General features: G+C 38.8%; 1 protein-coding gene across 1 annotated transcript in view; it reads right to left on the reverse strand.

Moving 5' to 3' along the window:
• ppfia2 (PTPRF interacting protein alpha 2) overlaps positions 1-24,889 on the reverse strand; it is a 260,698-nt gene that overhangs the window by 36,035 nt on the left and 199,774 nt on the right. Inside the window, exons 22-25 of the mRNA XM_059978396.1 lie at positions 20,501-20,563; positions 9,750-9,776; positions 8,825-9,000; positions 169-266 (exon numbers count right to left, since the gene is read on the reverse strand). Of these exons, the coding sequence (XP_059834379.1) occupies positions 169-266; positions 8,825-9,000; positions 9,750-9,776; positions 20,501-20,563 (364 nt within the window). The remainder of the gene's footprint in view (positions 1-168; positions 267-8,824; positions 9,001-9,749; positions 9,777-20,500; positions 20,564-24,889) is intronic.

Raw genomic sequence — 24,889 nt, forward strand, 5'->3', positions numbered from 1 at the left:
TGCATTGCAATGACTCCCAAAAAATATCAGTTAGTTCTAGTCGCAATTTAGCCGTCACATGTTACACATCACAATTTAGTTTTAATTCACGATGAGGAATGTCACACATTAGTTATATTTTACATTTTTTTCATTTAAAAATCACATGTGTGGGGAAATATTGCTCACCTTTAATTTCATGCTGGCTCAGTTCTCTCCTCTTTTCCAGTTCCTTTCGGTCATAATTTAACCGCTTCAAGCACATAATACCATACTGTAAACTTGTTCTAAAGAAGAACAATACAACAGATTTCGGAATTGTTTGCAACTGTTTCTATACACACACACTCACTCTCTCTCTCTCTCTCACACACACACTATACATATATATATAGTAGTTAAGATATTTTAACTGAAAATTAGAGGGCCTTGACACTAAGGTAAAAATATAAACATTTACTTTGTGAGTGGCCTATAATGCTGACTTTAGGAACTTCTGTAAATCTCTTGACAAATTGGGTGATCATTTATATGATCTTGGACATAATTATGAACATTCATCTTATCAAGTCTGAAGGTGCAGATGCAGTACTTGTATTAACACAAAGTACTATTGTACTACTTCTGCTGAATATATCATAAAAAGTTGGGAATTTGGTAATAGTTAGAATATGATGAAGGATGTAATCCTTTATGTAAAAGTAGTAGTTTGAAACAAAAGTTAATCTGCACATAAACTTTAAATAATTAACTATAATCAATTAAGATGAGCCATAGTAAAGTGCAAGTCATTATCCACATCAGAAGAGTGTAGGTACTTGAGAAAAACAACATAAATCCATACAATCATAGTTTCAGTAAGTGCCAGGATCTTGAGAAATCACCTCAGAGCTATTATGCTTGAGTGAGATATAAACACAGTAATATGGTGGGGGAGGGGGAGTAATAATTTAGTTCATAAGATAGTTTAGGTACAGATTTAGATTTGGTTAATGGTCAAATATAGGATGATGCAACTGTGACTTGGAGAGGTAATCAGATTTTATACGGGGTACTCATAACGTACAACATACTTGCGACCAATGTGTTTGTCAACAAAGAAAATGGGCAACAGAAAGTATTTTAAGTTGGGTGAGCAATTAATGGCCTAGAAAATTCAAGGGAAGAGATAGTGTACTCTGCAACTATGATCAAAAGTTATTACGATCTTGCTGGCTGTACAATGCAGGGTAAAGGTAATTGGAGAACAATGACAGAGTAAAACAGTGTGGAGATCCACTTAATGGGAAGGCTTGCATTTATTACTCCTTGCCATGACCCCTTAAGATATTGGTGATGAACCACCACCTTGAACTAGGTGGCAGCTGTTTGATACAAACAAATGTAATGCCCATTTATTTCATAGATCAGTTGTGACATAACTCCATTACAGGAGCTGAGATTGTAAAAGGGCCAGACTGGAGTGGAAAGGAAGATATAGTTACCATATGAAAGCAAAACAGATGGATTCCTGTGATTATTTGACATGCCTTACTCCTTATTCCAGGCATCCATTCAATTAATTGAAATTAAAATCCCCGGTTGTCATGTGGAATTTGAAGTCATATCTCAGATCACCCATCTAGATCTCTGCACTACCAGCCCATTTATAAAATCACAATGCTATCAACCCATTGAAAACCCATCAACCTGATGGCATGAACGTCGATTTCTCCAACTTTCAGTAATTTTCCTCCTCCCCCTTCCCTCTTCTTCAATTCTCTATTCTGGCATCTTACCTCGTTTCATCACCTGCCTATCACCTCCCACTAGTGCCCCTTCTCCTTCCCTTTCTCCCAAGGTCTACTCTCTTCTCCTATCAGATTCCATCTTCTCTAGCCTTAACCTTTTCCACTTATCACCTCCTGTCTTCTTACTCATCCCTCCTTCCCCATTCACCTGACTTCAACTATTACCTTCCAATTTATCTTCCTCCCCCTCCTCCCTACTTCTTATTCTGGCATCTTCCCCCTTCCTTTCCAGTCCTGATGAAGGGTCTTGGCTTGAAACATCGACTGTTTATTCATTTCCTTAGATTTTGCCTGACCAGATGAGGTCCTCCAGTATTTTGTGAGTATTTCTTTGAAAATATAACACAATTTCAAAACAGATATTATAAAACAGGATAGCGTAAACCGGGCTATTTGCCTACAACATTGTGCCAATCTTGATACCAATTTATATTCAATGTCCTCCTCCTGTATGTTATCCATATCCCTCCTTTTACCCAATATTTATGTGTCAATCTAACAGCCTCTTAAATTCCACCAAAGTGTCTGATTCCAGTACTGCCTCTGGTAACCTATTCCAGGCACCTACTACTCTGCATTAAAAAAAATTCGCTCCTCACATCATCTTTGAACATCCCCCCTCTAACCCTAAAAGCATGTCCTCTGGTGTTTGACATTTCTACCTTGGGAAAAGATTCCAACTCTCTAACTTACCCTTCCCTCTTGTAATTAAAAAAAAAAACTTTCTCAGGTTTCTCCTTAGCCTCTATTGGACACCCCAATATTCTACATTTCCTCATTACCCTCTAATCTAGGAAGCACCCTCACCACAGTCTTCACATCCTTCCAGAATGAATTGCATGCAATCCTCTGACTGCAGTCTGACTCAAGTTCTAGCTCTACAGTTCTGCAGCATGGCTTCCTTGCTCTAATACACAGCACCAATGAACGTAAGCATCCATAAGCATTATTACTGTCTTATCCACCTGCATAGCCACTTTCAATGAACTTTGGACCCCAAAGATTGCTCTGTAGCTCAATGCTGTTAAGGGGTCTACCATTAACTATATACTTTCTCCTTTCATTTGTCCTCCCAAAGTGCACACATCATTCTTGCACAAGTTAAACTCCATCTGCTACTCTATACCCATCTCTGTTACTGACTTTTCTTTGATAGTCCTTCACACTGTTCACACTTGGCATCAGCCGCAGACTTACAAATTCACCTATCTAAATTTTCATCTAAATCTTTGATGTGTATCAGAAACAATAGACATCTCAAGTTCCTTAATGTTGTCACAGTCTGGAGTGGCAGTGGAGACAAGCTCCCACTACCTGTTAAGTGGTCCCAGTGGCGTGTGTCTAAAATAGCCTTTGACTACCAAGTCCAGCTTCTGGCCTTCTAGCTACAAAGACAGTTTCTACTGACAGGAGAAGGGGGATAAATAGGTCACTGGTGCCTTAAAACCAGTTGCTTCAGACAAATGGGGCTCATCAGCTGTATTTGGCAGCTCATCTACGAGAAGGAAAACTCTGATCTCAAACCTCTGCTGCTTCTCATGGGAAAAGCACCGGAATAAAACTGCGAGGAAAAATCTGGAGCTGGATTCCCTAAGGCAGTCCTACGTTCAGGTCAATATTGGCTGGCAACTTCTGCGATGCCACTGGTGCCAAAATGTACCAGTCTCTGCTGTTCCTTTGGATTCATCGACTGTGTGGAGAGGGGGAACCTGCTGAACGGGCACCAGATTGCTGTCTACAGCATATTACCCTAGCATGCATAGCATGTAGACAGCTGGGATGCAACATCCATGGTCAATCCCAACCAATATTGGGCCTCATAGAGGTCTTAGTACTGGAACGTCCCTCACTGGTCACGGACTTCCAGTCAGATTAACAATCTTTCACCCTTACTTTCCGTCTTGCGTGGGTAAGCAGCGCTAAATCCAAACTTGCAATTCCCATGCATTTTTATGTTCTGAATCAACCTATCATAAGGAAACTTAGCAAATGCCTTACAATGTCAATGATATCTACTGCCTTACCCTCATCAAGTTCTATAACAAATATTCACATAACATATCGACACAATTTTCATTCAATTGATGCACATTCAGAACACCGTTTTATGAATAGGTTAATTACACTGTTCAGACTTATTATCACTGTCATGGTATACTGCAAATTGCAGTGATCTGGCACACGCATGTTGTATGAGTTCTTGTAGATGTGTTTCTTGCCTTTTTCTCCCATTCAGGACTTTTCTTCCTTTGATTAGTCTACCAAGACCATTTGATTCCCTGTCTCTTGATCCTCTTTCATTACTCCATCATACTATACAACCCTACAATCCTCTCTCTTTCAGATTTCTTTCTCCCCGCCCACATCTGAGACCCCATGAGTAAGGATAAAAGAGGGTCTGGGGAACAACCCCTTTAGACCCACCAGCAGAAATGCTAGAAATCCCGTGACAGCGTTTAATAGCGACAGCCGGTGGGGGCTCGTGTGCGTCCTTCCCTTGCCTGGGATTGGCGGGCTCACCATGGAAGAACAGCTTAGCTAAAGGAGAGGCCACGAGTGAACGGCCACACCAATGAGACTCCGATGGATCGAAATCATAAAAGGAATCGGCAAGTTTTTCTCCAAATCTCTTTCTCTCTCCAACCATTGCAAACCCAGCGGTCCCCAAAGGCTGCAGCCTGCATGAACTGAGTGAACTTTATATTTCCATCGGACAATAACATTATCCCCTAGACAACGATAGCGCGTATTTCTTATTGATTATTATTATACCCACACTTTTAGATTTAGTATTGACGATGTATATTATCTGTATATTTGCATTGATATTATTTTTGTGTATTTTTACTAATAAATACTGTTAAAAATAGTATCATCAGACTTCAATGGACCTCTCTATCTTTGCTGGTAAGTGACCCAGTTATGGGGTTCGTAACATCTGAAACATCTAAATCCTGGCACTCGAAGTAACAGTGCCAGCCTGAGCCATCCACGTCTCTTTAATAGCCACCAACATCACAGCTCCAAGTACTGATCCATGCTCTATGCTCATCCACTTTGTTCATAATACTCCTTGCAATAAAATAGACACATCTCAAACCATTGGTCTGAGGGCTTCCCTTCTCGATCACCTGCCTATCCTCCCTCTTGCACTGTCTCCAAGCTTGCTCTATTTATGAGCCAACTGCCTCTTCCTCCGCCTCATTTGTTTGGTCCCACCCCCCAGCAATCCTAGTTTAAACTCTCCCCAATAGCCTTAGCAAACCTCCCCACCAGGATATTGGTCCCCATGGGATTCAAGTGCAACCTGTCCTTTTTTGTACAGGTCACTCTTGCCCCAAACGAGGTCCCAATGATACAGAAATCTGAATCCCTGCCACCTGCTCCAATCCCTCAGCCATGCACTTATCCTCCACCTCACTCTATTCCTGTACTGTACTGTACTCACTGTCACGTGGCACTGCAGTAATCCCAAGATGACTTTGTGGTCCTGCTTCTCAACTTCCTTCTTAACTCCCAGAAGTACTTATTGTCAAGGGGAACAACCCCTTGACAAGGCACTCTCTCTAGCCTCTGATTCCTGCCCTTCCATCCTGACTATTACCCACTTACCCGTTTCCTCACATCCCGGGGTGACTACCTGCCTATAGCTCTTATCTATCACCTCCTCACTTTCCCTGACCAAACGAAGGTCATCAAGCTGCATCTCCAGTTCCCTAACATAGTCCCTAAGGAGCTGCAGCTCGACACAACTGGAGCAGATGTGGCTGTTGGGGAGGCTGGGAGTCTCCCGGACCTCCCACATCTGACACCAAGCACAGAACACCGGTCTCACACATATTCTTCTTGTCTGTATTCTACACAGACAGACTGACAGACATACTTTATTGATCCCGAGGGAAATCGGGTTTCATTATGGCTGCACCAAGAATAGTGAAGAAATATAGCAATATAAAACCATAAATAATTAAATAATAATAAGTTAATTATGCCAAGTGGAAATAAGTCCAGGACCAGCCTATTGGCTCAGGGTGTCTGACACTCCGAGGGAGGAGCTGTAAAGTTTGATGGCCACAGGCAGGAATGACTTCCTATGCCGCTCAGTGTTACATCTTGGTGGAATGAGTCTCTGGCTGAATGTACTCCTGTGCATAACCAGTACATTATGGAGTGGATGGGAGTCATTGTCCAAGATGGCATGCAACTTGGACAGCATCCTCTTTTCAGACACCACCGTCAGTGAGTCCAGTTCCACCCCCACAACATCACAGGCCTTACGAATGAGCTTGTTGATTCTGTTGGTGTCTGCTACCCTCAGCCTGCTACCCTAGCACACAACAGCAAACATGATAGCACTGGTCACCACAGACTTGTAGAACATCCTCAGCATTGTCTGGCAGATGTTAAAGGATCTCAGTCTCCTCAGGAAATAGAGACAGCTTTGACCCTTCTTGTAGACAGCCTCAGTGTTCTTTGACCAGTCCAGTTTATCATCAATTCATACCCCCAGGAACTTGTAATCCTCCACCATGTCCACACTGACCCTTGGATGGAAACAGCGGTCACCAGTGCCTTAGACCTCCTCAGGTCCACCACCAGCTCCTTAGTCTTTTTCACATTAAGCTGCAGATTACTCTGCTCACACCATGTGACAAAGTTTCCCACTGTAGCCCTGTACTCAGCCTCATCTCCCTTGCTGATGCATCCAACTATGGCAGAGTCATCAGAAAACTTCTGAAGATGGCAAGACTCTGTGCAGTAGTTGAAATCCGAAGCATAGATGGTGAAGAGAAAGGGAGACAGGACAGTCCCCTGTGGAGCCCCAGTGCTGCTGACCACTCTGTCTGACACACAGTGTTGCAAGTGCACATACTGAGGTCTGCCAGTCAGGTAATCAGTAATCCATGACACCAGGGAAGCATCCACCTGCATCACTGTCAGCTTCTCACCCAGCAGAGCAGGGTGGATGGTGTTAAATGCACTGGAGAAGTCAAAAAACATGACCCTCACAGTGCTCGCCAGCTTGTCCAGGTGGGCATAGAAACGGTTCATCAGGTAGACGATGGCATCCTCAACTCCTAGTCGGGGCTGATAGGCAAACTGGAGGGGGTCTAAGTGTGGACTAACCATAGGCCTGAGCTTCTCTAGAACAAGTCTCCTACTTGTTCTAGACAACCTACTTCGCCTCGACCCATTATCACCTAAGCCCCACTGAGCCAAATCCTTCCTACTCGGTCTCCCTCTACTCCATCACCTACTCCTCTGATGCCCGCCTTATAAAGCTGTCTCCTTTTAAACTCTTCTCGCTGTTCCCACTGGCTGACGTCCAAATGCTTGCGCCGTCGTTCCCCGATCAAACCGCTAAAGAAATACATATGAAGATGTAAATTTAGGCTCAGAAGCACTGCTTTTGTGGGGTAATGTACTGTTTTTTCACTTCCCCAAACAAGTGTGTATAGCTAAAGTATACTTCTAAGGCAGTATTTTTTGAAACATTGCTAGCTGACCAGTAGGTCCATCAAAATACAAAAAATACACATTTTGTGAGTTGTGAATATACCTGGGGACACTGAAAACAAAGCAAAAAATATTAAAAGGAACTCAGCAGGTCACATAGTATCCATGGAAACTGAAATAATGTTTCTGGATCTTAGATCCTCTTTCAGGGTGTTCTGACAATGGGTCTCAGACCACAAACATCAGTTACCTTTCTTTTTACAATTACTGTCAGATCTGCTATTTCTAGTATTTTCTGTTCCCTGCCCAACGACTCCAAGCTGGTGCGGATTTTCATGGTTGGGTGTGCTTAATATTTTTCATCCCGTATTGTTTCCAAATTTATTTTCACAGAAATGTATTTCCCTGGGTCACTGGGAATTAGCCCTATTAATGAAAATTAAGTCCTGGGGTGATGCATAATTGTATCCACCTTAGTCACTTCCTCTGGCAGTTTGTTCTATTTACCCACCACCTTCTTTGCGGAAAAAAAATGCCCCTAAAGTCCCCTTTAAATCTTTTCCCTCTCACTTTAAACCTTTGCTCTTAGGTTTAGACTTTCCCTATTCTGGGAAAAAAATAAGGATTAACTTTATTTGTTACATATACAGTACATCAAAACAGACAGTGAAATACATAATTTATGTCAATGACTAAACACAGTTTGAATATGTGTCGAGGGCAGTCTGCAACTGTCAATATGCTTCAGGCACCAACATAGCAAGCCCACTATTTACTAACTTTGGAATGTGAGAGGAAACCCATAGGGTCAAGGGAAAATGGCAGCAACTGAACCCCACTGATCGCTGGTACTTAAACAGCATTATGCTAACTGCTATGCTACTGTGCCACCCCCCGTGACCATCCACTTTATCTATGCCCTCATGACTTTTTTAAACCTCTGTGAAGTCATCCTCAGTCTCTTTCACTCCAGGGAAACAGCCCTCCAGTCCTGGCAATATCCTTGTGAATCTTTCCTGCACTCTCTCTATTTTATTTATATTATTCTTATAGAATGGCATCCAACACTGCACACAATATTTCAGCTGTGGTCTCAGCATCTTATACAGCTAGAACACTATGTTCCAACTCTTGTACTCAATGCCACTTTCAGGGAATTATGTACTTTATTTTGTCACCTACCAAGACAGATTAATTTCTCATCAATTGCCTTTAAAAGACATGAGAAAAATCTGGTATTAAATTTCAAATATTAGAAGTCTAAACTATAACCTTGGTGAGGCTCCCAGGTGAGCCTCATAACCCTCAGATAATAGGTACACACATTGGTGTCTATGACCACAGTCTTTGATCAGTCTGGGGAAACTGTGAAGTAGGGGCACATCCCTGTGGAGAGAACCATTATACAGTATACAGATGCTCTGGAGAAACTTCACAATTCTCTTTTGCACCTGTTTGAACTTCATATCGTAATATATTACAAGGGCTTTGAGTTTCAAGCTTACTCGGGTTTCTCAAAAATGTATTTTAAATAAGGATGTGCATTTGCAACACAATATATGTATAGATGGAGTCTTTTAAACAAAACTTAAACATACCGGTGAAAGCTATCCACCATTTTTAAATGAATGCGAAGATCTTTCTTCGTCAAGTGGTCCAGCATTCTAGCATCTACCAGGCACTCCATGAAATAGCTGCGGTACTGAGGTAATCCCAAACTAGGGAGCCACTCATTACCAATCCATTCGTGATTCATGTCACCATAGGCCAAAGTCTGTTGGAGTAGAAAAGAGATTATTCATACAAATTCACTTGGGGGATTGATATTAAAAAAAGAATCTTTGAAATCCATCATCAATCTTTGTAGTATAGGTCTGCATCTTCTTTCATTTCAATGACTATGGAGGTTGGGGTAGCAGTGAGCCAAAAGATACTAAAGGAACATTACTGAAAGATTATTGTTATTAGTTCAAATTTCATCTTTTCAAAGACAAATTTATAAACCTGCATGAAAAGTGAACAAATATTCCACATTGTGTTGTTAATTAATAACAAAATTAAATAGCAATGCCTAGCTCAGAAGTGAAATTGAAAAAACATAATTAAGTAGATATTCTAATCACATCTGAATTTAGTGGGCAGTGATTGGCAAAGGTCTGCAATATACAGATTCTAGTGGATTTTCTACCCTCTGTCTGTTCCTCCAGAATTTTGTGTGTGTTGCCCGGATTTCCAGCATCTGCAGATATTCTCTTCTTGTGAATCTAAAAACAAAACAATTTTTACCTTCCTTATATGCTACCCTACCCACTTTCATTTTTTTCTATTATGGTTGCTATTCTATTTTGTTTATTGAGTATGCCCACAAGAAAATTAATCTCTGGGTTGCACATGGAGACATAGGTGTACTTTGATAATAAATTTACTTTGAACTTTTAAGGTACAAGTTAAGTTAATAAGCATGAGTAGTAATAATTTGAGCACATGTATTTTCAAGCTGAATTATCTGTTAACATGCATTACCTGAGCCCAACTGCCTTCTTCAGACTCCTGAAGGATTCCAAGAAAATATATTAATAAAAACCAAGTAATAAAAACAAAGTTTGACCATATGATTCTCAAATGAAAATATGAATAACACTGAATAAAAATGTCATAACAAACTGCAGTTAAATTAAAATAAAAAACTGTTTATTAAATTCAAGACTGAAATGGTTTTTCCCAAAATTAAACACTATACTTGCCAATTTCATTTTGTAAAAGCTCTGTTAATCCCATCACATATTTAAGCTGTCATATTTTTCCTCTGACAAGTGTATTCAACTTGTGCATATTACATTCATGTTCCATCTATCCATTTAACACTGTGTTAGCAAGAATAAAATTCTTTCTGTGCTGTGAATGATAATTCAGATTAAACAAAACACATATATAGTACATGCATGAAATATAGTACAATATTCTGGATTTATTCCAAAATTGCCAGTCATTTCTTCAGAAATTTTGTTTTTTTTTGTCTGAGTTATTCCAATTGGTCTTCAAAGGGCTTCAAGTAAAGTCAAATACTTTAGAATTCAGATTCTGTATATCGTATATAATAGTAAACTTTTTTGAATTTTCTCAAAGATTTCTGGTAACCGTCATCAGATAAAATGTTCCATAACTTTAACTGTGGCGTTAAACAAGTTAATAAGTTGCCAATTGGCAGATTTATATTCGAATGGCATTCAAGCAAAAGGGTTTGATTAGAATTTTGTATTACAGAAAAGAACATGAATGATTATTTTGATCTGTATTCCAAATATTAACACTCTTACAATATAGCATTACATTTATAATATTTAGTTATATTGGTGCAGAACCACTTGCAATGAAATTTAGATTCATGATGATTAACTTATTGGGCTTTAATTGAAGTTTGTTCAAGCCAAAGCAATGAAACCTAGTTCTACTTTCCCACTTATTTTCAGTATTTTTTAAACTGACTTATATTGAACAAAGAAAATATTTTTACAGGAAGTTTTTTTCAGAATAACAAACATATAAGTATGGCTTTATTTACATTATCATCTGGAATGAGGAGATATCCATCTGCAGCATTTGTTCCTAGATAACACTAATTCTCTAGTCTCAGCTGATGGTATCAGAGTGATGTCAGCAACAGCAATCTCAGTTGGGAATATCATGGAATATCATGACAAATTTCCCAAGATTATAACTAAAATTAAATCTAGATCTCAGAACAATGTGGGATGTGGTGCCCAATCAATATCCAAAGGAGTAAATCTAAGTATTTCGATCCTTGATCTGAGAGTGAATTTGTTAGAACTTTGAAAAAAGAAAATCACAGATTTTGTCAGTGCACAGGTAATGGACTGAGAAAAAAAAAAACACCTTGCATTTATAGGAACATTTTGGCCTGAAAATGCCTCAAATGGTCAACAAGTTTATGAGTTACCTTTGAAATGAAGTCATATAAACAAGCGTGACAATAAACAAATAGTTAAAAATGTCACAATGAGACAAATAACCAATGCTAATTGACAAGTAAAAGACCCTAGACTACCTATACTTTTCAAAAAGTGCCCTGGAAACATTTCTTATAGGGATGATGGCAAAGAGTCAGCAGAAAGAAAAAAATAAACTGAAGTGAAAGTCTTTAGGAACAGAGAAAGAAGCGCAAGGAAAAAAGAAAGATTAAACTGAGAATAGAGAGCAAAAGACAAGAAATGACAGCAAAAAGAGACTGAAACACAAGTGAAAAGAAGATGGAAGGAGAGGACAAACCAGCTTTGGAATCAGTGGGAGGTCCACACCTTTATTTCAGCAATGGTATCAAATCTGTATTCTGAAGAGGCATTAGGGTTTTAGGGTGAGTGGTGAGAGATTGGGGAGAGACAGATGGTTGAATGAGAACAAGCCCACTTCTACAATTTGATTTCAAAACCAAGGAAACAAAAGATTTAAAGGATATAAAATCACTTAATTTTTAAAAATAAAATCAGTATTTAAAAAAATGTAATTTACCCTTTATTTACCTTGACCCTCATAGCCATTTCTTGAATAGAAGTGCTTTTAATACTTGTTGGAATTCAATTGGTCATCTATAATATGAGTGCAGGTATTTGTAAGTCACAGAAAAGGTAACATGAGAGATGGGTAGGACAATCATTTTCCATATGGTGAGGCAGCATTTAGCATGTCCGCATACATGTAAAATATTTACTGTGTTAGTATTGTTCAATATGGCATTCATATTAATTGTTAAAGCCAGAGTTATCATGGTAAATGTTGTATATTGCTTAATCAAGGAGTGGTCACTCTAACAACGATAATAAATAAACTGCAAAGTCAGTGTAGCTGAACAGAACAATGAGTGTAGATAAAGGTAACAATCCTTACTGTCTAAATATACACCATGATTGGATTTGTCAGGAGTGGCTAGACAGAATCCAACATTGATTAAAAGAATAAACATAAATACATTAAGTACACTTGTGAAATTTAAGGTATTGAGTTGTGTAAAACCTGGGTCACTAGAGACTTAAAAAGAAAGAGAAATAGACAGATTAAGAGATGGAGAGGGAGAGGAGAAAAACTTCAATTAACATGTAAGCACACACTCCATAGGAAAACTAAGAACTTGGAATCAGAAATCAGGCAAAAAGGCAAGATGGCGATGGTGTTGTGGGAAGCTTACAAAACCCTGAAATATACTTCATCTGAACTCCTCTCACTGAAAACTGAAGCCTGTATTTTCCCTTTAAATAATGTACGTTTGAAATGTCATAATGAATGAGTGATCTCACGATCTTCTGAAGGACTTGGTGGATTGCACGTGCAGGTACAGCTCCTTTAAGTGGCTGAAGGTACATAACTTCAGTAAGGCCATAACTGAAGGAGAGTGAGGCGGAGAGGACTAAAAGCCAGACTAAAATGCTGGCTATAAAACTTCCTCTACCAGCATCTGGTAGCAAAAGTACATTTGCTGGAGAACAAGCTTGAGGTTCTAAGGGCAAAATTGCTGTATCAGAGGGAAATGAGGTTCTGTGCTTTGCAGAGACAAGGCTTACTGTGGACACAGGCAGAGGAGCAGCTACACGATTGCTTCAAGTTGGTGGACTGGGCCATGTTGAAGCACACATTAGAGGATCTGAATGAATACATGGTTGTTAGAGACTTTATAAAAACAGTTGTAGATGAGTGTGTCCCCACAACATCATTCAGATTCTTCCCTAACCGTAAGTCCTGGATAAACCATAAGATCTGCAATCTGCTGAGGGCCAGATCAGTGACATTCAGATCTGGCGACCAAGCAAATTACAAAAAGTCCAGGTAGAATCTCCAGAAGGCCATTTTAGTTGCAAAGTGATAATTCCAGACCAACCTGAATCACTGAAGAATGCTTGACAGCTGTGGCAGGGCTTGAATGCTATCACCTCCTACAAAGTGAAGCCAAGTGACAGGTGATAACAAGGCTTCTCTCCCTGATCAGCTCAATGCCTTTTAAGCTTGCTTTGACTGTTAAAACACGAAGGCACCTTCATGAACACCCACAGACCCTGATGATCCTGTAAATTCAGTCTCTGTAGCTGATATGAGAGTATCCTTCAGGAGAGTGAACTTACGAAAAGCGTCTGGCCAAGACAAGATATCTGGCTGAGTACTAAAGACCTGTGCCGATCTATAACTTCTCACTTTGGCAGTCTGAAGTACCCACCTGCTTCAAGTATGCTTCAATTTTACCAGTGCTTAAGAAGAATGTAGTAATCTGCCTCAATGACTATTGTCCAGTCGCACATACATCCACTGTGATGAAGTGCTTTGACAGGTTGATGATGAAACGTATCAACTCCTGTCTTTGAAGCAACTTGGATCCGCTCCAATTTGCCTACCATTACACCAGGTCAACAACAGATGGCATTTTATTGGCTCATCACTCAATACTGAAATATCTGGACAGTGAAGATGCATACATCAGGATGCTCTTCATTGACTACAGCTCGACATTCAATACTATCATCCCCTCAAATAAGCTTCAAGTCCTTGGCCTCAATACCTGCTTGTGCAATTGGATCCTTGGTTTCCTTACCTGCAGACCAAAGTCAGTTTGGATTAGCAACAAGTCTCCTCCACAATCTCCATCAACACAGGTACACCACAAGGCTCTATGCCTAACCCCCTGCTCCATTCACTCTATACTTATGAGCGTGAGGCTAGGCACAGCCCCAAAGCAATATTTTTGTTTGCTGATGATAACACTGTCATTAGCCAAATCAAAGGTAGTGACAAATCAGCATATAGGAGGAAGATTGAAAATTGAGTTGAGTAGTGCCACAACAACCTCTCACTCAATGTCAGATCATAAGACTGTAAAAATAGGAGCAGAATTAGGCCATTTAGCCCATGAAGTCTGCTCTGCCATTCAATCATGGCTGATCCTTTTTTTTCCTTCCTCAATCCCATTCCCTGGCTTTCTCTATCCTGAGGCTCTGCCCTCATCTTCAACTCCCCCACCATGAAAACATCCTTTCCACATATATTCTGTCTAGGCCTTCCAAAATTTGAAAGGTTTCAATGAGATCCTCCCTCTTCCTTCTAAATTCCAGTGACTAGAGAGCCATCAAACATTCCTCATGTGATAACATTTTAATTCCTGGAATCATCCTTGTGAACCACCTCTCGACATCTCCAAAGCCAGCACATCTTTTCTTAGATGAGGAGCCCAAACCTGTTTACAATACTCAAGGTGAGGCCCCACCAGTGCCTTATAAAGCCTCAGCATCACATCCTTTTTTTTGTATTCAAGACCTCTTGAAATGAATGCTAACATTGCATTTGCCTTCCTTACCACTGACTCAACCTGTGAGTTAACTTTTAGGATGTTCTGAACAAGGACTCCCAAGTCCCTTTACATCTCAGATTTTTGGATTTTCTCCCTGTTTAAAAATGGTTTGCATATTTATTTCTACTACCAAAGTGCATGACCATGCATTTTCCAACATTATATTTTATTTGCCACTTCCTTGCCCATTCTTCTAATGCTACCTGCCCTTCCACCAATCTATATACCATCACAAACTTGACAACAAAGCCATCTATTCCGTCATCTAAATCACCGATATCCAGCATAAAAAGAAGCAGTCTCAACACCGACTCCTGTGGAACACCACTAGGCACTGGCAGCCAACCAGACAATTATCCTTTTATTCCCTGCCTCCTACCAATCAGCCAATGTTCTAACCATGTTAGTAAATTGCTCAGCAATATCAAGAAGCTGATTATTGACATTAGGAGGTGGAAACTGGAAGTCCATGATCTAGTCCGCATCGGGAGATCAGAGGTGGAAAGAGACAGCAACTTTAAATATCTCAGTGTTATCATTTCAGAGGATCTGTCCTGGTCCCCTCAACTATTAGGCCTTTGAACCAGCCAGGATAACTTCAATCGCTCTATCACTGATCTGTTCCCACAAACTATGGACTCACTCTCAAGGACTCTTCAACTCATGTTCTTGATATTTATTGTTTATTTGTTTTCTTTCTTTTTGTATTTGCACAGTTTGCTGTCTTTTGCACATTAATTGTTTGTCCATCCTGCTGGGTGCAGTTTTCATTAATTCTGTTGTGTTTCCTGTATTTACTGTGAATACTGGAAGAAAATGAATCTCAGGGTTGTATATGGTGACATACATGTACTTTGATAAGAAATTTACTTTACTTTAAACTTTGGTATTATCTGTATCATCAAAGTAACTGGGGGTTTTAACAATGAAAATCAGTTTGACAGGACTCTGAACACCTGATAATTTAAAAGCAATATCTTTCTGAGAATTTGTTATACCAGTACTGCCATGGGGATGAGTTGTTGAAGTTATTCAGTCAACTGAATTGATGGGGCGGGAAGCATGAAGGGGTAATATAGGGAAAGTACAATGTGTTGCTTATAATAGGGACAATTCCGAAAGGTTAGGCTGAAAGAATAGAGTAAAGGAATGAGTCAATATCACATTTGGATGACTTACAGCAGGTCCTTGCTGACACCTAATGACACCAGATCCTTGCTGCCCACATATAATCCATATTCATCTGCCTATTTAACAGCACCTCAAAATACACTATTGTATCTCCCTTCACCATCACTCCTGGCAGTCTAATGCAGATAGAGACCTGCAGATGGAGAATGAGTGTCAAGGGCAATAACAGGCTCAGATAGATTAGATGCTTCTCCTCAGATTTCTGTTGGGCCTCATTTTAAATGTGGAAGAGATAACAGGTAGTTCAAGGGGGAGTAGGATGGAAAATTAAAGTGGCAAGTAGCAGGAAGCTTGGCCACTCCCCTGCTCCACAAAGCAATCACCTGCCCTTCCTGTCACCTTTGGACACAACCAGTTTTTTTCCCCGTAAATTACTTGTGCTTATTCCCTATTGTAGTCTCCTTTCACTGAAGAAACCCAAGCAAAGATTTTATGATTGCTCTGCAGAGCACGTTTACTTCAATAATTCAGGGCCATGTTTTACATTCTCACTTTAAAATCCAACAGCACTCTCATATGGCTAAGAACCAATTTCACAGAGGCACCCTCTTCCATTGATTAAACACATTTTTTAGGCTTCTCTTAATTTAAGCAACCATACGTTCTTATCTCTGCTCAGATAACACAATAGAAATATCAGTGTGTAAATGGATTGTGTCCATGTTCTATTTTCTATGTGTAATATTATTTTAAACTGGGAATTGAATAATGAATTAGATACTGAAGCAACATGGAAGCAAATTGTATGTAGTGGTTCATTTGAATTACCTTACATGTTGCCTTTAACCAGATTTTAAATTTATGCAATGATTTATTTTCTACTTCGGCATTTGATCCGAGTGTGTTGGAAAATCATTACTATGCAGTGTAAACACAGGCCTCCTGCAACAGACTTGCAGTTTTGAAGATCAAGCTGTGTATGTAAATACGATCGTGGTGGTGACAAGGGAAGGGGTAGTACTGGCAGGGGAGGAATTCATGGATGATGGATTCATTGGAAAGGTGATTTTATTCGCTGGTGCATTGGTTTATAAGTTTACACAACATTATTTAATAACTATTTAAAATGGTTGTAAGCCAGTACAATACTATATTAAACCTTGCATAAACAACTATTATATGATCATGTAACCAGTGCTATTGAAATAAATAGAAATATCAACAAAGAAAATATCTCTACATAGTGCATGTAAATGATTCAAACTGTAGCCTTCTGTTAGACACACAAAATGCTGGAGGTACTCAGAAGGTCAGGCAGCATCTATAGAAAAGAGTAAAACAGTTGATGTTACGGGCCCAGACCCTTCATCAGGACATAAATCCCAGGTCTCTGCCCGAAACATGGACTGCTTACTATTTTCTATTGATGCTGTCCAACCTACGGAGTTCCTCCAGCATTTTGCGTATTGCTTTGGATTTTCCGCCTATTTTCTCTTGTTCATGGTCTTATGTGAGATACTATTTAATCTTTATTCATGACCACCCCAACCCCACAAGTAGCTGACAGCTTGTTCCCAATATTTTCACTTTCTGTTTTTCAGATATTTAGCTATTGCATTTTTAAAACCAAATCATTACCATGATATATTAAATATGACCTGTTTAGATTTGTTTTCTGCCAGGCATTGATATTGTGTATAATAAAATGGATGTAATAATCTGTCTTATACAAATTCAATAAGACAGATTATTACATCCATTTTATTATACACAATATCAAGTTAAAACTGATAAGAAATCATCTTGCATTCCCATTTAGCAATTAGGTAGACATAGACAAAACTTTGTCATCAGTTGCAGTTACAGATGTGGCCAGCATGTACATTACAATGTAATTATAATGGTCTGCTCATCTATTGCACCTACTCCTGTTTCCTGTTATAGCCTTTGATACTGTCCTACTCCTGATACAGTCCTTTAAAGAGAGTGTTCTGTATTAAAAAATGGAGTTGCTACTTTACTATCAATACATTTATACCAGTGACACCTCAGCCAACAATACAAAGTCATTTTACTACTAATCACACTCATTTTTGTTCCTCTATTGCATCAGCTGTTGGATTCAGCTTTTTACTCAACCCACAGAAATTTGGAAAATGTTGAAAATTAATCTGAAAATCGAGCAATTATAACACAATAAATTATACAAAATGCTGGAGGAATTCAGCAGGCCGGGCAGCATCTACAAAAATGAATCAACAGTCAACATTTCTGGCCAAGACTCTTCATTGGGACTGGAAAGAAAGGAAAAATACCAGAATAAGAAGATGGGGGATGGGGATGTGCTTGATAAAGTGGTTTACCCAATTACATCAGATCTCACCAGTGTAGAGGCAGCCTCGTTGGGAGCACAAGATACAGTAGATGACCCCAACAGATTCACAGGTGAATTGTTACCTAACAGATTCCTATCCCTATTCCTGTTCTGACATTTCAGTTCATGGCCTCCTCTGCTGCTACAATAAAGCTACTCTCATGTTGGAGACGCAACATCTCATATTCTGTCTTGGTAGCTTCCAATCTGATGGCATGAACATTGATTTCTCCTTAGGGTATTTTTTCCCCTTTTTTCTTTTTCAATTTCACACTCTGGCCTCTTACCTTTTCTTCTCACCTGCCTATCAACTCCTCTACCTGGTGCCCCTCCTCCTTCCCTTTCTCCCACAGTCCATTCTCCTCTCCTATCAGATTACTTCTCCTGCCCTTTGCCTTTTCCAATTATCACCTCTCAGCTTCTTACTTCATAACCCCTCACCCACCTGGCTTCACCCATCACCTTCCAGCTTGTCCTCCTTTACCTCCCCCCCGCCACCTCTTCGTTTTCTGGCACCTTACCCCTTCCTTTCCAATCCTGATGAAGGGCCTTGACTGATGATTCATTTCCACAGATGTTGCCTGACCTACTGAGTTCCTCCTGCATTTTGCATGTGTTGCTCTGGATTTCCAGTACTATATCTGCAGAATCTTTTGTGTTAACAATAAATCATATTAAGATTATTAAGAAAACAGTTGTCGGGAAATGATTTTATAGACAGTTTTTTTTAAAAATGTCAAACTGTTTTCCAAATTAGTAAATTAAATACTTGGAAATTTCCTGAACCTATTTCTGCTTCAAAGGAATTACATTTCAATGGTGTGGGCGAGGTGAACAGTTTTTCCTGTACATGATCATTCATTCTAATTAGATGAAGAAAGATCAAGTTCAAGTCATGCATTGAAGAATTGTGAATTGGGATTTGTTCCATAATCCCTGAGCTTCAATGGACCTTTTCCTCCAATGGTTCTCCAGTTAGCTGCAACTCATAAAGATTTGAGATCCATTTCAGGTGTCATAATGTGGATACCAAGACACGAGTCACTGCCACTTTAGTATCAAAAATAGAGGGAATTAAATTTTGACTTTAATTATCCTCGTAAACATAACAAATAACTGGATTGATTTATTTCATAAGAAACATCATGAATTAGACACATGATGAAATAGCACTTCCTGTCTTATAAGTGTACAGAGTTCACTGATTAACAGTGAAATGAATACTATTACTGACAGGTAAAATAATTTCTTCTAAAATAGTATAGGGACAAAGTTCAAGAGACAGAATAAATGAGAAAATTTGAACCGGGGTGGGGGACAAGGCAGTGGCTAGAGTGGGGGTAAAGGTGGCATGGATGCTAACTGTAGAATCCATCATCCAAGAAGCCTCAGCCTGAGCTCAATTCACTCTTCAATGAAGTGCTCCATTAGCTTTAATAATACACAGCAATGTCAAGTTGGACTTAGCGTTTGCAGAAACTTGCAACAGCCCAGTCACCATCAGCACTGGGGGTATGACCACAGTGCAACACAAATACCTACTCCTACCCCACCAGCTTTTAAAAAATAACTAGTGTCTGTAAAAAATCAGATTTGGAATATTAAATTTGTATTTATTTGTGTCTACCAATGCTTCAATGGATAGGTAGTGTGCATCAAAACGCCCTTCAGTTTGAAAGCTTGAGTGGTCAGGGACTGAACAAGGTTCATCTGTAAAATTATGATAGGTGTTAACCATTTTTAATGATGTGTCCAACTTTAATATTTGTAGAAAAGTAGAATTGGTGACTGCTAATTGTGTAACAGTGAAGGAACAAAAGCAGTTTTGAGAAATTTCCTGGTGTAAGATATTTTGCTTGATTATATAATAATTAGTAGAACACCAATAAATGGTAGATTATGGTCACTGAAGAAGGAACATTACATATATAATTGCAACAGTCATACTGGATTTTTCATATGGGTAAACAGAGTTCACTTTCAGATCAAATTGAAAACATAATATCTGCCAGATGAGGCATCTTATAAAGAGACATTTTGATTACTCTTCCATTTGAAATATATTGGACAAATTCACTTATTTTATGAAAACATAACTGTGTGAAACAGAATAACTCAGACAAATGGTAAAATTACTGATAAATTTAAGTAGTTTCTCACAAATCTCTTTATCTTGATGTGGAAAAAATTGTAACAATAGTCTTTCTTACCTTATGTAGAGAGAAATTAAAATTTCAGCAGTTGAGGATATTATGTGATTTGGCTTAATATATGATTATTTAATTTATAAGTATGTATTTAATGCATTTTCACTCTTAACTTACAAATTAAAGAGATTTGGAAACTAAGCATGCAAGCAGTGAATTGTGCCATAAAAAATTAAATCAGCGTTAATGTAAATAGAGCAATAAAGAGGAGACTAACCATTCTTGCAGCAGATGTTATATTTTCCATTTCCTCATGAGTCACCCAGACATTTCCTGAGGGCTAATTAAAGCCCACAGAGAACCAATGTCAATCCAGGTGAGGCAGGCAATGTTAAAGAAGAACATAAAAACATAAGAAATAGAAGCAGAAAAAGGCTGCATGGCCCACGAAGCCTGTTCTACCTTTCAATAAGATCATGACTAATTCCCTACCTCATTTGATTCTATTTATTCCAAACATTTTCTGATCTCATTCTTGAATATACCCAGAGTCTGAACATTCACAGCATCTGGGATATAGAAATCAATAACTTTTCAAACTTCCCAGTAATTAAATCTTTCTTCATCTCAGTTGTAATTTGCTGACCTTTATCTTGAATCCCACATGAATCCATATTCTCCAGCCAGAGATTTTCAAAATCTATTTAATCCCTCAAAATATTCTACGTTTCAATGTTTACCTCACATTCTTCCAGATTTTAGCGAATTTCAACCAACTTTACTCAATCTTTCCTCATAGGTCATATGGCATCTTCATGGCAAGTAGAAATCAAAATTGTATCCAATATACAAGGTGTGTTTTCACTAAAACTCTACTTAATGCTTCATATCTTTTTTACTTGCATTTCACTTCTTTGCAATAAAGACTAAAATACAATTTTAACTTTTTAAACATTGATGTATTCTTTAATAGCTTCAGTGTGTTATGAACCAGTACACCTGGATATAAAATTCTCACTAATTTAAAAATAGCTATTCCAATCAAAAGGACTAATCACACATTTCCCTACATTCAATTCTATCCGCTACCTTCTTGCCTACTATCTTCATCTGGTTGCATGCAGACTTTTCACATTATCCTCACAGCTCATCTTCCTACACAAGTACATTCTGACCTTTCATCTAAGTTGTTAATGCAGAGTGTAAGTAGTTTACTCCTGATTCCTGTGTCATACCACTTGAAAGCTTGACAATTTGAAAAAAAAGGCTCATTATCCCTCACTTCCTTTCTTCCCTTTGACCAGATATCATTGCATGTTGGTGTATTTCTGTTCTGTGAACTCTTATTTGATGTAATAATCTATTGTGTGGTACTTCATGAAATGTCTGATGCTATTTTCACTAGAATGCTCTAATCTATCCTAAATTTCTTTAATTAATCAACATAATTAACCATTTGTAAAATCATGTTTCATCATATTATTTTCCCTTGTTATTGCATAACATAATTTTCCTGATAATTGATGGACTTACTTGCCTATTGCTTCCTATTTTCCTTTCCAGTATCTATTTATGTTTATATTTATCAACATCTATTTTGGAAATCAGTGTATTTTTTTCAAAATCATTATTTAGAATCCTATAGAAGATTTTAAAAAAAAACATTCAGAGGCCACTTTATTAGGTATCTCCTGCATCTAATAAAATTCCCAGTAAGTATATGTTTGTGGTCTCCTGCTGCTGTAGCTCATCCACTTCAAGGTTTAACATGTTATGCAGAGATGGTCTTCTGCACACTAGCATTTACTGATGATACCACTGTTGGCTGAATCAAAGATGGTGACGAATCAGCATAGAGGAGTGAGATTGAAAATCTGGTTGAATGATGCCACAATAAGCTCTCATTCAACATCAGCAAAACTAAGCTGATTATTGACTACAGGAGGAGGAAATCAGAGGTCCACGAACCAGTACTTATCTGGGGATCAGAGGTGGAGAGGGTCAGCAACTTTAAATTCCTCGGAGTTGTCATTTCAGAGGATCTGTCCTGAGTCCAACACACAAGTGTCATTAGAAAGAAGGCATGGCAGCACCTGTACTTTCAAAGAAGCTTGCAAAGTTTTGGTACATCATTTAAAACTTTGACAAACTTCTACTGATGCATGGTGGAGAGAACACAGACTGTCTGGTTGCATCATAGCCTGGTATGGAAACCCCAATGCCCTTGAATGGAAAAGCCTACTAAACAGTGGATACAGTCCAGTCCATCACAGGTAAAGCCCTCCCTACCATTGAACACATCTACAAGGAGCACTGTCGCAGGAAAGCAGCATCTATCATCAAGCACCCCAACATCCAGGCCATACTCTCTTCTTGCAGCTGCCATCAGGAAGGAGATACAGGAGTCTTAGGTCCCACACCAGCAGGTTCAGGAACAGTTAGAATCACAATCAGGTTTATTATCACTAGTATGTGTCACGAAATTTGCTGCTTTGTGGCAGCGGTTCATTGTAGTACATAATAAATTAAACTTAAAATTACAATACAAATGTACTTACATGTACATTTAGACTATAAATATATACAAATTATGCTTAATAAGTAGTGAAAGAAAGAGAGCAAAGAGAAAGTGAATAGTATTCATGAGTACATTGTCCATTCAGAAATCTAATGGCAGAAGGGAAGAACCTGTTCCTGAAATGCTGAGTCTGTGTCATCAGGCTCCTGTACCTCCCCCCTGATGGTAGAAATGAGAACATGGTGTGTCCTGGGTGATGGATGTCCTTAATGATGAATGCTGCCTTCTTGAGAAATCATATATTGAAGGTGTCCTTGATTCTGGGGAAGTTGGTGCCCATGATGCAGATGGCCGCGTTTACAACTTACTGTATCTTTTTCCTGATCCTGTGTAGTGGCCTCTCCATACCAGATGATGATGTAACCAGTTAGAATGCTCTCCATTGTGCATCTGCTGAAATTTGCAAGAGTCTTTGATAACATACTAAGTCTCCTCGAACTCCCAACGAAATATAGCCACTGTGATTACGTTGTAATTGCATCAATATGTTGGGCCCAGGATAGATCTTCAGAGACTTTACGCCCAGGAACTTGAAACATCTCACCCTTTTCACTGCTGATCCCTCAATGAGGACTGGTGTGTGTTCCCACAACTTCTCTTTCCTGAAGTCTACAATCAATTCCACGTTCTTACTGAAGTTGAGTGCAAGGTGACGTCATGCAACCAGTTAATCTATCTTGCTCCTGTACCCTTCCTTATAACCATCTGAAACTCTGCCAACAATAGTTGTGTCAACATCAAATATATAGATGGCATTTGAACTGAGTCTAGCCACATGGTTGTGAGTGCTGAGAGTAGAGCAGTGGACTAAGCACACAACCTTGAGGTGCACCAGTGTCGATTGTCAGCAAGGAGATGTTATTTTTGATCCACACTGACTCTGGTCTCCTGGTGAAGATGTCAACTATCCAGTTGTGAAGGGAGGTACAATGGCCCAGGTTTTGCAGCTTGTTGATTAGAACTGAGGGTATGATTGTGTTGAACGCTGAGCTGTAATCAATAAATAACCACCTCAGGTGGGTATTGCTATTGTCCGTGGCATCCAAGGCTGAGTGGAAAGCTAGTGAGATTGCATCTGCTGTAGAGCTACTATGGTGACAGGCAAATTGCAGTGGGTCCAGTTCTTTGCTTAGGTAAGAGTTGTTTCTCTTATTACCTCTCAGCCATCAGGCTCTTGCACTTGAGGGGATAAGTTCACTTGTCCCAAAACTGAACTGACTCCACAACCTATGGACTCACTTTCAAGGACTTTACAACTCATGTTCTCAATATTATTTGTTGGTTTATTTATTTATTTTCTTTTGGTATTTGCACAATTTATTACCTTTTGTGCATTGGTTGTTTGTCTTTGTTGTATGCAGTTTTTAAAATTGATTCTATCATGTTTCTTTATACTTACTGTGAATACACACAAGGAAATAATTTAGGGTAGTATATGGTGGCATACTTGTATTTTGATAATAAATTTACTTTGAACTTTGTACTACATTAACACATGGCTATTTGAGTTACTGTTACCTTCCTGTCATCTCGTCATAGTCAATAATTCCAGTACTCTTCTGATATCTTCTGTCAGTCTAACCTGAAATCATCCAAAACTATGCAGCTCTGTCCTAGCTCACAAGTCATATTACTCTGTAATAACACCGATTCTCTGCTGAGTAACAGCACAATTTTGGTATTCTCACCTATTGTCTTAGTCTTTCCCAAATCTGTAACCTTAAACTTTCTGAAATATCCAGGTTCCTCAAAATATGGTTTATGATTATTGCTTCCTAACAGGCAGCTATGCTTGCTGGCTTTCTGTCAACAAGGCTCAAAGTTCAGAAACTTTCTGATTCTCTTTCACTCTCTCTTTTAAGAGACTTCATAAAATCTAATCTCTGACCATCTTTACTATTGTTTTATGTGTCTATGATATTTTGCTATGCTACATATGCTTTATAAATACAAGTCTTTCCATTTGGAATAGGTGACAGATTCTAAAATAGGATATCTGTGATAAGGAGATGCAACATATATTGATAAACTTCCTATAATTTTTGAAAAATAGCTAATTTTATTTGTTATTTCCCTGCTGATTTATTG

This window comes from Hypanus sabinus, chromosome 8 (assembly GCF_030144855.1).
Source record: "Hypanus sabinus isolate sHypSab1 chromosome 8, sHypSab1.hap1, whole genome shotgun sequence".
NCBI lineage: Eukaryota > Metazoa > Chordata > Chondrichthyes > Myliobatiformes > Dasyatidae > Hypanus > Hypanus sabinus.